This window comes from Pocillopora verrucosa, chromosome 8 (assembly GCF_036669915.1).
Source record: "Pocillopora verrucosa isolate sample1 chromosome 8, ASM3666991v2, whole genome shotgun sequence".
Classification (NCBI taxonomy): Eukaryota; Metazoa; Cnidaria; class Anthozoa; order Scleractinia; family Pocilloporidae; genus Pocillopora; species Pocillopora verrucosa.
In genome coordinates this window covers 17,861,273-17,878,467 of record NC_089319.1, presented here as the reverse complement: position 1 = coordinate 17,878,467, position 17,195 = coordinate 17,861,273, and the positions used below count along the sequence as shown (strand labels likewise).

Below are 17,195 nucleotides of genomic sequence, written 5' to 3'. Positions count from 1 at the left end.
CATCAAGGAAAATATAAAGGATACGGGCACGCAATGTCACGGCAGAAGTTTACTTGGACAGCAACGTATACGTTAGTGTTGGCGGGAAACCTTGTTTGTTTTACAGAGGCAAATCGGCTGAAAATTTTTTTCTGATCTTGAATTAGAACGATCAGCCAACATTAAGAGTATGTAGTTATGCTTGGCAAAGGCAGATTTCACGGAGAATTGTTCTTACTGAACATTACACACATACCACCGGCATATTTCGCCGAGTCCATTCAAGCACTTGGTTTTTACGTGGGAGGCGAATTGTGGCGTCCTGTTTGTTTTCGGCAAGAATTTTCTGGCGGTGTTTGTTGACCGCTAAGAAACGAAGCTAGTTTCGTTCATCGGTTTCAAATTCGATAGGTAGAAACAGAAGGGAAAGGAATCATCCTCGCGGTGCGTGTGTTATCTACTGTGAAGTCTCGTGAAACATGCGGAGAACTGGAAAAGCCAATGTCTTAACTGCCTTGATCGGCCGGGAAACAAACTTTCGAAGAACTCACGACCACGATTTGTTAGCATCGTACGCCGAAGATGCCTCTGTGATGTCCTGTAATCGAACAAAGGTACGATTTTAGCTCTTGTCATTTTACCGGTCAATGTTTGTAGACTGGTGTTACTGTTGTTGTTTTCATGTCGATTTTCAAGTTCCCTTGAGATTGTGTGACCTTTTTGAACTAAAATTAATCGCTTCAAGATAATTCGTAATATTATTTTATTTTGATCGTGGAGAGGGGTTTTTCAGTATGTTTCTATCATAAACCGCAATTTTACGAAAATTTCCTGTCTTTTTCGTTGATTTCCTATACCATGACGACATTTGTATCTATCACCAGGACACAATAAGCCAAACTTCGTCCGGTTCGGTATCTTCGTTTCTCGCCATGAAGTGGGTGTTAAAGAAGGCATATGTTTCCTACTGTTTAGTTTTCCACTCGACTATATGTCTTCCTTTCATGAAAATTCCTAATCTCGGGCCATTGTGTTCCTCTTAATCGCCTCTGTTTTGTCAATGTCAAGTTCAGATGATTGACGTGCCATTAGCCTCTTGTATCGCCCCAAGTTCACTCCAGTTCATGACCGAAATCTACATTGTTTTTTTTTTCTCAAAATGGACAACAATCTTTTATATTAATATATTTCTCACACACTGCTACCTGAGTATCTTTCATGACCTATATATTTCTGAAGACAGAGCAGATTTTTACTGAAACCTTTCTTTCTTTTTTTTTTTTCAATTCGTGCACGTAACCACGAGCTTATTGCGTAGTGACCTTGACAAACCTGACGAAAGTAAAAACAACAGTAGTTTGGTCTCTGTTTTGACGAGAGACAATTCCTATCTCTCATTAAGAATTCAGAATTACCCGATTTGTAACGTGGTTGGTGGAAATTCTTATGTAGCTCTTGAAAACACAAGTAGATTTGTCTTGACCTTCGCGGCGCGGCGACCAACCCTGATATACTTCCGGTTTTAAAGAAGGTTTCGATTGTGTTATTGTACAAAGGTATTCGCATCAATCAAAAGCAGTCTCATTTTTTGGCCGTAGTTTTAATTGAAACTTTGTAGTCCAGGTTTTATTTACTATGTCAGGGTGTGGTTCATGGACTTGACCTTGCTCGTTTTTGTTGTACAAGCAAGCCATCAATACGATGCAAATACGCATGTTATGAAAGGAAATTATATTTACTAGTCAGAAGGTGTATTTGAGATCTGAAAATTAAACTTGTTACCATCTGGTGTGATTCAATACGAAATACGAAGACAGACTAAACTTGCACAATTGTACTTTGAGTTTGTTTTACATATCAATCAGGAGATGGCTTCTCAATTAAAACTGAAAACCATTTGAACGTAGGGCAGATAGTAATGGGAAGGAAAAGCTTAAATCACTAAATTAATAAAATTAATGTCCAGTGATATTGCTGTTTTCCAATTTGATATGCTTTCTGATAATTTTTGTCTCTGACATTGGCAGTGGCAGTGCCAATGACCTTGAACTTGGGCAACTTATATTAAACCAAAATATAACCATACTGTGGGTGATATTTTTTTGTCACAATTAAAACTTGGCTTTCAATATAATCTGTCAAACATGAATTTAAGATAAACCATAAGTAAAAACTTTGTGAGTTACTGTATTTTGCCTTAATATACATAGTAATCATTTGAGGCTCACCTCCAACCAGTGATTTTTTTATTTTTTTATTTTTTATTTCTCTTCTCTGAAAGATGTTATGTACACACTAGTGAAGACATTAAAAGTAACAATGTCAACTTGAAAATTAAATTTGGCTATAAACTTTTCTGGATAGTTCTGTCAGTATTTGATTAGAAAAAATTCATAATAAGTGAGAAAGTTATTTAAATCACAGTTGCCCCCTATCTTGCTTAAATTTTGAAATTAAGTTTAATTTTTTTTTTTTTAAGTTATGTGCGATGTAACATTTTACTTAGAATATACTGTGCAGACAAGATGGACTTGCTGTCTTTGACACAAGACCAGTATTTAACTTCTATAGTACATGTAAGCTATCTCATTATCCATAACAATTGAAATAAGCTGACATCCCATCCTGTTCTGAAAACATTAAGGGTGACTTACTTACCAAACAAATAATAGAAGTGATGTATAGCATGTGTATTTCACGTGACAGATAACGTCGCGAATTTTTTCAAGACCTGTCTGTGCCACTGTAGTATTGAAATTATGTGACAAAAGCACATAATATTTTATTATTTTTACTGCTTTTACAAAGAAATGATTTAACTACAAATGTTATTATCTTATAGAACTTGGGTGATGTAGATTTTATCTGATCTGTATCAGTTTCCTGTAGTCGTGACTTCCTACCAAAATTTGATAAACCCCTTTGACTGCTGAGATTCAAAAATTAGATTTCCTTATTAAGGATTTTACATTCCTTGCTTAGTTCTGAGTATTTGGTGCCATATGGGAGTTAAAACATTCAGAAAGCTATGAATCTGACATATCCATTTGTATCTCAGATATGTGCCTTGATTTGATTTTCCATATAACTATCTCTAAATTTAAGAGAAAATGAAGTACAAGATTTAACCAAAAGAATAGTATATTTATAATTTTAAATGCCCGGGGAAGAAAAAGGTATTGCTTACCTTAATTTTCAGGCTGAAGATGTAAATAGAAAGTCAACATTTGTAAATCAAATTTTTCATCTTCATAAAGGCCAAATTGAAGCAGCGAGGGTTTTAAGGTTGGGTCCACTAATCTGAGCACTCACCTTTCAGAATTTGTTTCAAATCATCAATCTTTGATTAATTTTTGTGGAAATTTTGGAAGTTACCTGACATGTACAGTGGATATGATTCTATGACAGAGAGACCACTTCGAAAAAATTTCTATGAAAGGTAGTTATATAGCGTTTTTAATGTAATGCATGTATATGATTTTCATGATACTACCGTATTTATTAGAACCTGTAAAATTCCATGACGGTACACAATTTACAAATATAGATGTAATGAAGAAGTATCATAAAGAAGACTTTGAAACTGGGCTCCGCTAGATGTAAATTTGTTTGGTTGCGCAATGTAAATTTCTTTCAGTTTCATTTGTTCTTTTTCTACCTTGAATAGTTTTGCTTTGATCTAGAAAATACAGAAACACCATTCCTTCAAAAGCATTTTTATCTCTTCTGCGTAAACTACTTGATACAAGGTTTCATGAATTCTTGCCCTTAAATTACTGCTTTAATGTGCGTGATATCCAGTTCTTGTCATTGTTTAGAATTAAAACAACACGACATGCTTCATACCAATCTATTTTGGTTGCCAATTAAACAAAGAATGTAAATGCCTTTTTGTTTCTAGCCAGCCACCTACTGAATGTCTGAAATAGGCAATAGACTGTTCATGTTATTTTGGAAATAACAATAGTATTAGCTCTGTGACCTGCATGACAAGATGAGTTAAATTTAGCACTTGGTTTTGTTCCTAAATTTTGATGAAACCTATCAGCAGCAGGGATCAAAGACACCTTTATCATAAGGCCAAAAGAGAAACATGAATGTTTTATAACTTCTCATTGGGGGTAACCAGTGTCATGGTGTGATGAATAAATTTTTTCCATTGGTAAATGTATAAATAGCACTCTTAATATTGGGTTTATGAGTGGTTTGCATATTTTAATCTGAGAATGTTCTCATTCAGTAGAGTTTAATGTTGCAAATGTCCTTGAATATACCAGGTACAATATATCTATATTTAAGTCATGGTCAAATGATTAAGACCAGTGAAAAGTTACTACTACAGAATCTTTGTTTGCAAAATTTTGTTGATATGAGTAGAGTCTTTTTAATCCTATCAGTTTTGCTTCACTTACCAAAATATGTTCCTCTAGGCTAGGATTTTAAAAATACCCAGTTATGCTATTTGTGGATAAATTTGATAATTATTCAATATGTGTTGTAGGGTTTCATTACTCGAAAGGAAAAAAAATCAATTTATTTTAATGAGATTTAAGGTGATTGTAGAAGAATTTAATAGATTGGGCAATCATGTGCACAGTTTGGCTTCTCCTCATGAATCAGAAAATAAGGGGATTAAATATTAATGTAATAAGTTATGCTACTTGAGATGAGTAATAACTGACATCTGTTCAAATAAGGCTTATACCGACTTCTTTTCACGTGATGCTATTGAACAATAACAGGAAATTCACACAAATTTCCTAAATCCCTAAGCATTAGGCTAATGTTGCATTGCCAAAGTCTATTTTTGCCTGTGTTCTTGTGTAAAAATCCAGAGTTTTCAAGTACGTAAATGCGCTTATAACATTTTAGGAAGCATGGCTAAATAGATGCTGCATGGCTTCTTTTTTGCAATCAAGGGACTGTCGCCATTTGTCTGAGTGCATTTGATGGTGACATTATGGTGTCATAATGCCATCTGTTTGTGATTTTGATCAATGTCCACATGTACATGAACAAATATAAGATGAAAGGAAATGATCTAAGTGAGTCTGAACTAAAAAAGCCGCCTTTAATATTTGTTCCTTGTTTAGGAATATAGGGTCAATTTACAGTCAATTTATGGTGTACATCTGAAGTGCAGGTATATTGCATTTATTCCTGCGCATCTACCAATAAGTGTCAGTGATTTTCATGCAGATAAAATGCAAATAGAGTAATAATGCGGGGTTGTAGATAATAGCTGGCAGCTGGTGAAGAATGCCAGCTTCTCTGCAAGGTTTCGCCGCCTACTTTCATTGCTTTGAGAGCCCATACAGAGGTGATGTTTATCAGGTCTAAACTTGGGCTCAATAAAAATATGAATTTGCACTGCCTATCTTTTCTGAAAACATAAAAAGACTTCTGACTCAAGGGGACTGTCTTTTTGACAAATCTTGCTGTGGTGGCAGGAAAGTACAAACCATATGACGTTTTGTCTGCCCTATTGGATTTTGAGACCCACAACTGTTTACCTTTAAAAAAGCTCCGGCTACTTAAAACCTTAAAGAAAACCCTGATAATGACCTTAATAGTAAATTACCAGTGATATTAAGAGTACCGCTAATTAAAATAGAGATTAGAACTAATAGATAAATTGGAATGTTAAAATTTTAATGGTAATTTGGAACCTACTGTATAAAAGTCCAAGGGTCGATGCTCTCATGCCTTGCGCATGAGATTCACGCGAACAAATTCAATCTCATGCTCTCACACTGGATCTATTCTTTCTCACACATGTAAGATTTTAACTCTCAAGATCTGATTATTAGTCCTCCCCTCTAATGCCACACATTTCCTTCTAAATTAGCTCAAAGAATTTGGTGTTAGATGAAGAATAACAACTTCTATGTGATAAGTTTAGGTATTCTCATTACCTGTTTGCTGGATAGTGTCTGGATATTATAAGGAGAAGTTACCTCTTGGTCACTTCTGGGAGTCCAAGGGTTAAACTGTTGATTTTGAGATAACAAACTGTTTCTTTAGTTAAATACCCGTTATTCTTGTAAATATAATCTACTCCTTGTTTCTTTGTTCTTGCTTCAAACACCCACCAACAGTGGAAATTCTTGTACCTCCGTAAAACCAGTCAGTGCGTTTTAAATTACTTTTGCACATGCCGACAACAGACACTCCTCACACATGCTCAGAAAAAGGAATACACGTGTACACTTCCTCTTTATGCCCCCATTAAGTTACCCCACCCCAGGAAGGTGAAGTGTCACATTTGACAGCTTAGTGTTCTGAAATTTCACTGTTTGGCAGAATATCAACTTGACAGCTCAAAAAAGTCCATACTCAAGTTAGAAATGACTTTGTTTTTAAAGGAAAAGTACTCTCTAGAAATTAAGAGCTTTTTGTTTTCTGCCATTTTAAGGCATCACTTGGGGGTTTTCTTAGGTTCCAAAGGATTGTTTAACCTTAGGAAAATAAAAGTTTACACATAAGATATCAAATTTTGAAATAAAAAATAAGGAGGGTATTTATTTACAGGAAGTCACTTGACACCAAACAGATCAAAATTTTGCCAGGATATCTCTAACAATTGCCAAAAATGATATCCCCGTGTAATAGTTATTTAAACAATGTGCTAAAGGTTATTTACAATTGCAAAAATGCTAGAGGTTGCTATGTTTTTTATTTTCAGGAATGCAAGCTGCCAGGATCACCAAGGTCAACCTTTCTTGTTTGCTTCAGTCCTGACAAGTGAGTTTTATTTTCAGTTCGTTGTACCATCATTACTATTGTTATCCCCTTTGGATACTTAACTCATATCTTGAATGAATATAATTTGTTCATATTGTTTTGTAATTTTTCTTGGTGTACATGTGTGTTTAATTAACCCCTTACACCCTAACATCAGTATGCATATTCTCCATACTGTTCTTTATACATTTCCTAAGGTGCTGACAAGGAGAATTTGTTAAACAATCAAAAGCTTCTTTTGTTGGTGGTCATTTCCTTAATTCTCATGACCTTAATGTGTGATTCAGGGGTGATATTGTAGGAAGAAATTTGATGCTAGGAACTCTTAGGATTTAAATGAATAACTAATGAAAATAATTGATTATTTAACCCTTTAACTCCCAGATTGAATTTGTCATTCTCCTTACTGCCAACCATACAATTCTCATAATGTTAATTCAGAGAATTTAGTATCAGATCAACTTATTATCCCCAAGTTGATATTTTTCTTAATTCTCGTCACTTATCTGGTTGATATTATAAGGAAATTCTGTCTTGGCCACTCATGGGAGCTAAAGGGTTAATTACTCACTGTTTGCTTCTAGTAGTCTGTAGTTTTAACAAATACTGTTCCTTTCCTGTATCTGGTATCTGTGGAGATTTTGTACATGTGAAAGAAACTTTATGAGTCCAAGGGAAGAAGAAATAACTCAACTAGTTTGAGCAGGCTCCCTGTGTTCCCAACCCACCCTTCTCCCATTTCAATAAACTTTTTTAGTTTAAACTTTATTTCCATGTGCATTCTATTACATTAACTATTTCATTTTCTTTACGCACAAAAAAACAAACATAAAACACTGTTATAGCATCATGATCAATCTAATTGTAATACAGTACATCTAATTTTTCCCAATGGTATCAACCCTGAAATAAATTTTATGGCCATGAGAGTAAAGAAAGTGATTAGCGCAAGGTGAAGAAGCTCTTGATTATTAAGTAAATTCTCCTTGTAGGTCCATAGGGAACATATTGAGAACAGTAAAGAGAATTTGCAGTTTGCAATCTGAGTTCAACACATTAACTATCAAGCCACTGTATTTTACACTTTCCATTGAAAGGTTGAATTTTAATTTGTGCTGATAATTATTTGTTTCAGGACCAAAATGGCATCTTCGCATGGAGATCACACTGTGCGTATAGTGGACTGTAAGACATCTAAATGCATAAATACTCTCAGTGGTCATCCTCGCACACCTTGGTGCATTACGTTCCACCCATCATCCAATGAGCTGTTGGCATCAGGTTGTCTTGGAGGAGAAGTCAGAGTTTGGAATTTAAAGGTAGAGTAATGTTTTTTGCTGAATTCATTACAGGGGAGGAACAGGGATAGATTTTGTGGACGGTACTTGTAAAACTCCTTCATGTTTAGACCAAACTGCAGTTGATCTGAAGTTTCTTTGAAAAAATTTCTTTGAAGAGTCTGTTACCCACCTTTAAAGGGTCTGTATTATTGTGGAAAGGAAGGTGTGTGGGAGAGGAGGGAAGAAGTTTGTCTGCACTTTTAGATGTTTATCCTTTTGTTGCCTAACTTTTCAGTCTCTGCATATTCTCAAAATACATGCCACTTTTAAAATTACATTAGGGATATGTTCTGTATGGGAACAAAATGCATCCCTTGTTGGAACAGGAAAAACTGGAGAGCAAAACATATGCAGTAAACTAAAACACCATAATTATGAAACAAAGATGTTGCTGCCCTGAAATGTTTTGACTTAAGATAGTTCAGCCTAAATTTCCACTGAGGCAATTATAGTAATAATATATATACATGCCAACATCCTTTCCTTTAACCAATTTACTCCCAGATCAAATTTGTAATTCTCCTCAATGTCAACAATACAACACTTATAATGTTAGTTTAGATAATTTATTATTGGATCAACTAATTATCCCCTAATTGATATTAATTCTCATGACTTATCTGGTTGATATTATATTGACATTGTAAGGAGAAATTCTGTCTTGGTCACTCATGGGAGTTTAAGGGTTAATCAATTTACTCATAAGAGGTACTCACCTAATTTCCCCTTGCAATATCACACATTTACACATGTAGGTCATGAGAAAAAAAGGGAAAAATTATCTTGACAGCGAAACAAATTCTCCTTGTCAGCACCTTGGGAAAGGTGTAAGAGGTTGTTGAATCTTTTCAGTGAGAAAGTTATGTTACTATTGCCTTCAATGTTATAACATTATTCATCCATGTTAATGTATTTCTGTCAAGACTGGAGATAGTGAAGTGTACACACCTCCTGACAGAGCTGTTATTGCCTCACTTGCCTTCCATCCTACGGACCATGTGCTGCTGATTGCAACCAGCAACAAGCTTTTCTTTTGGAGCTGGGATCAGCCTGAGCCATTTGCTTGTGTACAGACTGCTTCAACTGAAGAAAAAGTTAGGTATGATGCAGCCAAAATTTTCCCCTGTTGGTGAATCTTAAGAGACCAAATTCATTTCCTTGTGTTTGTTGTACTAAAATAAAACATAGGGGTACTGATGAAAAAAAGTCAAAAAGAACTAAATTATGTGGAGTATCTGAAAAAGTAACAAGTATATGTAACCAAAGGATTCAGAATGCATGCCAGTTCTGTTGTTGCAGTTTGATAACTTACTCCAGCCTCAAGCTTCTCTAAATTTGGGGGTTAAGCTGGTTGTGAAATTTGTGAAAAATCCCATGTTGCTGATAGTCAATGAGAAGAAAATGGGAAAGAAATTAATTTTAGAGAAAGAAGTTTTCGTCTTGTCACGAGTGTGGAACAAAGAAAAAATTCTGAGTCCTCATGAGGAATTGAACCTCAGAGCAGGATTCCATGCTCCGATGCTCTACCACTGAGCCACAGAGACTTTGCAGTGTGTGAGGTCTACTACAAAGTTTTAAATGTTTATATTAAACACTTTGGAAGTTTTACATGCAACTGCTGATATTTTTCAGATTGGTGGAATTTTCACCTCTTGGTGACCATATTCTTACTGCAGTCACAAATATACCTCAGCCGGTGAGTAAATATTTCCATTTCCTAGATAAAATAAAATAAACAAAACATAAATTTGAAAGGTAGACTGTAGACTTCTTGGTTGAGTTTATCTTTAGGGTAGAATCACAGATGATGTCAAAATGTGTGCAGAACAAATACTGGAGTGTCTCTCTGATCTTTAACACATTTTGATGTGATCTGTGATCATCAACTTAACAAGCACTCTGCAAAATGTTGTTGCATCTTTATTTTTGCCTTATTCTTGATTGTAAACAGTTCTTGCTCAATTAATTTTGTGGCTTTCTCTTAAACATTTGATCCTAAGAGTGACTGGAATCTTATTTCTCCTAACAAAATCACCCCAGAATCAAACATTAGGGTCGCAAGAATAAAGTAGATGATCACCAACTAAAGATGCTCTTGGTTGTGAAACAAATTCTCCTTGTCAGAACCTTAGGAAATGTATAGAGAGCAGTATGGAGAATTTGCATACTGATGTTAGGGTGTAAAGGGGTTTTACATACTGAATTTTCTTGGAAACAGTTTTCAACGTGAGTGCAGTGTTTGACAGAACAAAGAATTTTTTTTCGATATGATGTCAACTGTCTTTACTGTGTTAGATTATAAGCAACAACCAATTAGTTTTTTCCAATCATTTTTTTCTTCTACAGGCTGATAACCCCAAAACCATTCCATCCAGGTGAGAATATTTTAGAATTTTTGTAATTGTGGATGAAGAAATTCCACAGCAATGTTTTTTTTTCTAACTTGATTGCTCAGATTGTCTCAAAACAGCTTATTATTAGTTTACATTTTCGTACATGACTCAACATCACCATGGTTCATCTGCTGGAGGAAAAAGATCAGTATTAAAAAAATGATGAATGTGTCATAAACATCCTTTCAATTTGAGGACAGCTCATAATTTATTGCCTAAGGGGGGGGGGGTGGGGGTGGGGGGTTGGAGGATTTTGGTTGTGTCACAATAAAACTTACCTGATCCACCCATAAGGTTCTCTGATATTCTAATTATCCCCCTCATTGGCAGTCAATTTTCCACAGTATGAAGATTCCTCTCTCCTCTAAACTCTGTCGAAGATGACTAATACCCATTTCCGTTCCATGCGATCCCCACAAAATCCACCCCCCTGCACCAGGCGATAAGTAATAATGACTACACCCTAAGAGTTGCTAAAGCAATGGTATAATCTGTGAAAGACACATCGATATCTGCAGACCAGGGGGATTTACAGTAATGGCTTCGTGGTTTGGAAACCACGCTTAGTTTGAGAAGCTACTCTAGTCAGGCTTGTAGAATTTATAAAAATTTACCCGGGGGGGATGGGTGGGGGTTAAAGCTAAGCAATGCATGTGAAACTCGCCCAGTAGAGAATAAAGGAAATGATTACCTAATAAAGAAGCTCTTGACTGTTAAACAAATTCTCCTTGTCAGCACCTCGTGAAACGTATGGTGAACAGTAAGGAGAATATTCATTGATGTTAAGGGGTAAAGGATTAGTTTACCATTTTATTGTGAGCTTTATTTAAAAAGCTACGCGTTTTTAAAACACCGTGACTTACTGGTTCATGTGGTTGTATGTACCTCTTGCTTGACAACTAGGTCCTGACAGTCTTAGAGTCTATAACTTTGCTGCCTCAACGTTCGCACGTGCGTAGACGTTTAGAGCCACTCAATTTTCCTCTTTTTTTTATTTTGCTTTGCAGTCGTTCTTCCGTAGTCAACCGTCTTCTTCAATCAGTTGGCAATTCACGTGTGGCCGGCGATCAATTTACTTCGTGCGTGTTGCATCCTTCCACGTCAAGTTCTTCCTCTTCGTCGTCTGCCTCTGCTTCTTCCATGTCCACGGGTCTCGACGCCATTCCTGAAGCAACTAGTAGAACATCTTCAAATTCAGCTGAAAGTATGCCTTACCCAAACTCTCCATCTTTATCGGAGGAAGCTGAGACAACTTCAAGCTCGGTAATAAATCAAAATGACAACGAGAACCAAGATTACAGAGGAGTATTCGCTGTATTTCGAGCCCGTGATAACAACACTTGGAATTTTGACGTAACTAGTAATGACAATAATTCGGCTGTGTTAGAACATGAATCGGCTGCAAACTCCGTTACTTTTGAGTCTGATTCGAGCGACGACAGCCCTGAAGTGAGCATGAGTGTGACAGCGGGGGATACAGACGTCTATTCTGATACACCGGATGTAGAACTTCCCACCATGCAACAATCCGTACCTTTTGACTCTCAATATTTTACTTCCGCCCCCGCTGACCAGCCAGATGATCGAGTCGTCGGCGTGGGCCGCGTTATCAATGTCGGCCCCAGCTCATCTCGAAGTAGTTATCTCTCCCACGGCTCCAACCATAGCTCAAGTTTTGCTACACTAGGTGGTAGCCAGGGGTCTGGGACTGCTGTTGCCACGGCAACAGCACGGACGTTTAGACACGTACATACTGCAGTGGTGGTCGCTGATGTAACTAACGGAGGGCCCCAGTTTGCTCTGAGGACTGCGATAAACAGAGCCATTGCAGGGGCATTCGCAGGGTGTGGCGAAGGCGCCGTGGCAAGTAATATAATTAACACTACACATCGTTTACAGTGGTGGGATTTTTCTCGAGTGGAGTTGCCCGATTTGAAAAACAGTGAGTATCAGTAATTGTGTTCGTCTCCTTATCTGTTTACACATCCGTAAGCTCTTAGACTGCCAGAAGTGATTAACAATATAATTCAGCAAACAGTTCGCGAGAATACTCAAACCTCTCAGAGCCTTTAGGTGATGACAAGTTTCTGAAAACCATTTCTCCCACCTGTAAATGATTTGCAAATGGCGCAGAGGTAGCTAACGGAGCATTATTTCCAGGTGATAGTCACGTGATTGCCCCAAGCTGTAAGATTCACAACGATGCAAGCTGCGACATATCAAGTGATGGAAAACTACTGGCCACCTTCGTGCCTAGTGCCCAGGGCTTCCCTGATGATGGTGTGGTGGCGGTTTATTCCCTTGAGAAAGCTACGCTAGGACAGTGTCTATTCGCAAAGAAATTTGGTGAGGAAATTTTAAGAACATGGATAAATTTCCTCTACATTATAATTTGCGTTAGAGTTCAGGAACGGGTGGAACGGGAAGTGGTGGGGAGGGTAGGGCAGAGGCACTTGCAGGAGGACCTGGAATACCCCTGAATTTCAGTCAGGATATTTTAGGATCGGAATTAAATTTCCCTACATTATTTGCTGCGTTAGAATTCAAGAACAGACAGAAAAGAGAAAGAGAGGGAGGGGCAGGCGTTCTTGCAGGAAAAAGTGGGAAATCTGTAGGATATCAATGTTGAGAAACTTCGAAATATAATTTTCATTTTTATACTCACCTTTCATTCACTAGAGGTATGAAAATGGTGCCATGCATGTAGGGTGTCTTTTCTTTCGTGCTTTTGGCTGAGTCGTTGTTTTTATGTGTATTTCAGGGCCGAACGCAATCTCCATAAGTCTGTCTCCCCTGAATCGTTACATTATGGTCGGCTTAGCAGCCAGGCGACTTCACTGGCATCTCACATCTAGACAGGTATATCAATTTGTCACGTTAAGTTTGTCACTCAACAAGCGGTCAAACGTAGAGCATGCACCAAGGGGTCAAATTTTGGCCGCCCGCGCGCCAATTTCCCGCACAAATAAGTGAAAGGAAATGAAAACGTTCATTGGAATCTGTAAAAGCAAATAAAAGTAGCGAAGACGAAAACTTCAGCCCTTTCGAACGTAAAAATTATTCATGTACGGGTACCCTGTTGATTTACTATTCTGCTTTGAGCTTTATCAAACTAATTATACGCTTTTAAGAGACCATGATTTTCTGGCATGTGTGGTTGGCTTTTGTAAGACAACCGGGTTCTGACAGCCTCGAAGCACGCCACCCACAGAAGTCACTAAAATGTTTGCACATGCACAGACGTTTGATCGCCTTGTTGTGTTATTCTAAGGCAAGCGCTGGAAAAAATACACCGCCTATTGCTAAATTTATTACCAGTCATTGTCATTCGAAGCTTGAACGAAGAAATTGCTCAAAAACAAGTCAAAAATTTTAAAGTTCGTGGTCAATTCGAGAAGATTAATTTACAAGTCCCGGTGAAGCAGTTTTTCGTATTGATAGTAGCAACATCAGCGGAGTTAGATCTGTTCGAGAGAGACGAGATACAGTTGAGGACTGAGTGCATGTGAAAAGATGGGACTCAAAACTACCCACTCATTTTTAACGCATCAAATCTGTTTTGTACGTTTCTGTTCTGTTAAAATTCCAGAGAAAAAAACCTCTCAACAGTTACTAACAGCTCTACAACTTTTTGATCCGTAGAAGTGACTAGCGTCTAATTTCTCCTTACATAATCACCCCTGAATCAAGCAGTAAGAAACTCTTGATTGTTAAACAAACTCTCCTCCTCATCACTCAAGGAAATGTATAGAGAACAGTATGGAGAATATGCATACTGATGTTAGGGTGTATAGGGTTAATAACTGTGTGCTCTAGATAAGGCACACTAGATAAGAGTGAAAGAAATATCCAGCTTGTAGTAATTGAAGTTTGATAATTTTTAACAAAAATTGTTTCAGGTTGTGGCACAAATCTTCCGGCTGACTGGCAAAGAAAGTCCATCAGACGCAGTGAAGGTACTATTCCTAATATTCCTTTCGCAAAGTTAAAAAAACGATAGAAATTTTTTCCCACGGTTGTCGGTGAAGAAAGAAAATAACCGACTTTCTAATTGTCACATATGTGTTCGTAATTTTTTAAACAGCCCGTCGTCAGTGTTACGTATGACTGTGATCCTGACCGGCGGAGTCACGTGAGTGTAAATGCAGCGTTCTTCCATCCTCAAGTTGGGAGTGGTTTGGTGTATGGTACAAACAAAGGACATCTGCACATGCGCCAGTTTGGGTAAGACTGTTAGCAATTATATAATTTTTGCCGGGGTTAAACTCTATCACGTTAACATGGTAGAATTTAAACATTTAAGTTCTGAATGAGCGTGAAAATATAGTAGTGACTTTAAGAGACAAATATTTTTTCTTATAAATTTTTTTTTCAGTAGAGTGTCTGTAGAGATCCGGGATTGTTTTGGTTTTGGTTTTCTATGCTCTGTGATTGGACCCGAAACCTCGTGCCGCTTTCTTAACCAATCAGATTCAGAACAAAAACCACTCACGACTTTGTCACTCGTGTTTTCTCTTCAATATAAAATATTTCATCCTCCTCGCACTCATTCCCACATAACAGAGTCCCACAAGAAACTCTTGCTGACCATCACCCAAACAAAAACGCATCTAGTAGTTATGTAGTAATCACAAGAGTGGTCTCGACGATAGTCCCAAATGACACCGTTATTTTGAATTTGTTGTGTTTTAGGCGGCGCAGTTTATCCCGGTGGTCGAGTCTTAAGTCTTGATTTCAAATATTCCCAGTTGCATTTGCTGCAAGAATATGGACGGAAGGCTTTACTAAAACCTCTTTTAATGAGGCGATTTCGGTCCCGACGTCGGGAGAAGAATTCCCTCCGTTTTGCACTTTCTCTCGTGGTCCACTGGGACCCAATTGCGACGGAAGGAGGAGAGGTATTGGAACCGAAACGGCGCAGAAAGAGAATGGCTAGCAGTGCTCAAATGTGTAAACATTTGAAACGATATAAATCGCAGAAGTAGCCAGCAGATCACAAGTTCACAGGCGTGAATTTGTAACCCAAAAATGCTAGGATTTCGTCTTTCATGACTGCAAAAGAAAAGTTACATTATCAAATTGAAACATTTGTACACTTGAACAATAAATTATTGTACATACCGCTTTCGCGCTAGCACTCCGTGCGTGTTAGGAATATGACGTCACCTTCCCTTTCAGTCGTGCCAGCGGTGACTTCTTTGGTGCATAAGAGTATGCGCAGTGTGTAACATTGTACATGATCTCTTCAATGAAAATAAATTATTTTGCTTACATATCGTTTCTACTTCTAGCATGTGTGTATTTGACATTGTCAACACGGGCGAAACAAGCTGCGAATTTAGTTTTTCTCTTTACGTTTCCCCTATGCGAAACGTTTTTGGAACTTAAAGCGAAACGTGAAATTTTTCACAACATCGGTTACCGTACAGGCAAAAGGGTCTCGTCTAACCGTCTCCGTGGTCGTTTTTGAGGACGTCACATGACACCATCATGGTTTCTGCGAATGAGGCTCTAACCTCAGTTGTGTTACATATACCACATTTTACAAGCACAGCTTGGTAAATGAACAACGAATTTACATCTATAAATTAATATCTTGATAATACAAGCATCTCACCTAAATGCCTTGTTGCCGTCCGTTGCTGTCTCGTTTGTTAGGCTTTCTGAAGCCTCTTGAACGTGCTATGGGTTTTGAGTTTCCTTTCCAACAGTTAGGAAATGAAATTAGATTTCGAAAGCGTCAAAATACCCATGGAATACCTGCCAAACGGCTCAGTTCCCACGCACAGTTAGAAAGGAGGTTTACGCTCACTTTTTCGCTGAAATTCAATAATTCAAATCTCTACTAACACGAACGTTCAATCTTGGATCCATTTCAAAGCCCGTGTAGAATGCCGGGCCAAACATATGGGGCATGTATTGTCATGCGTGTTGACAAACTATCACAGCCCATGTTTTCTCCATATTTCAAACTGTTGTTGAACATCAATCCAGAACTCGTCATTCAACGTTTAATCTCGCAACGCGCTCTCTCTCCAACAGGGGAGAGGTGGCGTTGTGTGACGTGACCAAATAACGGCTGCTGAAGGAGACTAGAGTAAGCGTGACACCAATGTATTTTACTTTTGCCTTAGAAGTTTTTAGGTAATGGAGACAATAGACACAAAATAGCTGTGTGAGTTCGGATAAATTAGATTTTTTTTCTTTCTCCTAAGGTAAAGTAATGCGATATTTTCGTTTTTTTAATAGTTATGCTCTTTTTATGCTACAAAAATAAAAACTTTAGGTAAACAAACTGTCCCATCTCAACCCACCCAGCCAAAAAAGTAACTCTTGCATGCATGCTAGGCATGCCTATGTTTTCAAATATCTCAGAAACGTTGGGACATATTTGGAGAACCCTGAGTAGAATGTACGTTGTTACTACGGAAGGAAATTTCTGGCCGAAAGCCAAGAAATGAAATCAAGACGAAAATCGGCGAGGAATTCAAAGAGAATCAATTCACTATTGGCAGCTCCGTTAAAAAATAGCCTTTTTCAGGCATTCCGAGTTACTTAAGTGGAGCGAAATGAGCCAACGGCGCAGTAGTAACAGAAGAGTGAAAAAAAGGAAGCAAGTGCTGGGTCGAGTCGCGTGGATCGACCCAAACCTCCTTCGGGTTTTTTTCACGCTTCACTTTACTGAATGAACATCTGAAACACACTACCTTGAAAAAGTAAAGAGTGTTACAACTTGGAA

General features: G+C 37.7%; 1 protein-coding gene across 1 annotated transcript; it reads left to right on the top strand.

Moving 5' to 3' along the window:
* Positions 1–33: 33 nt before the first annotated feature.
* LOC131795435 (activating molecule in BECN1-regulated autophagy protein 1) lies at positions 34–15,715 on the top strand. Its single transcript, XM_059113001.2, has 12 exons — positions 34–593; positions 6,665–6,723; positions 7,859–8,042; positions 8,987–9,162; positions 9,696–9,759; positions 10,410–10,438; positions 11,464–12,398; positions 12,617–12,802; positions 13,218–13,315; positions 14,356–14,412; positions 14,541–14,680; positions 15,149–15,715. The coding sequence occupies exons 1-12, from the start codon at positions 459–461 to the stop codon at positions 15,186–15,188; spliced, it is 2,103 nt and encodes a 700-aa protein (XP_058968984.2). The 5' UTR covers positions 34–458; the 3' UTR covers positions 15,189–15,715.
* The last annotated feature ends 1,480 nt before the right edge of the window (positions 15,716–17,195 follow it).

Bases quoted from the DNA above. Each gene is read 5' to 3' on its own strand.
- LOC131795435 (XM_059113001.2), top strand. From the start codon at position 459: ATGCGGAGAACTGGAAAAGCCAATGTCTTAACTGCCTTGATCGGCCGG. The intron at 9,760-10,409 runs GTGAGTAAATAT...TTTCTTCTACAG, and splicing joins TCACAAATATACCTCAGCCG to GCTGATAACCCCAAAACCAT. The intron at 12,399-12,616 runs GTGAGTATCAGT...CATTATTTCCAG, and splicing joins GTTGCCCGATTTGAAAAACA to GTGATAGTCACGTGATTGCC.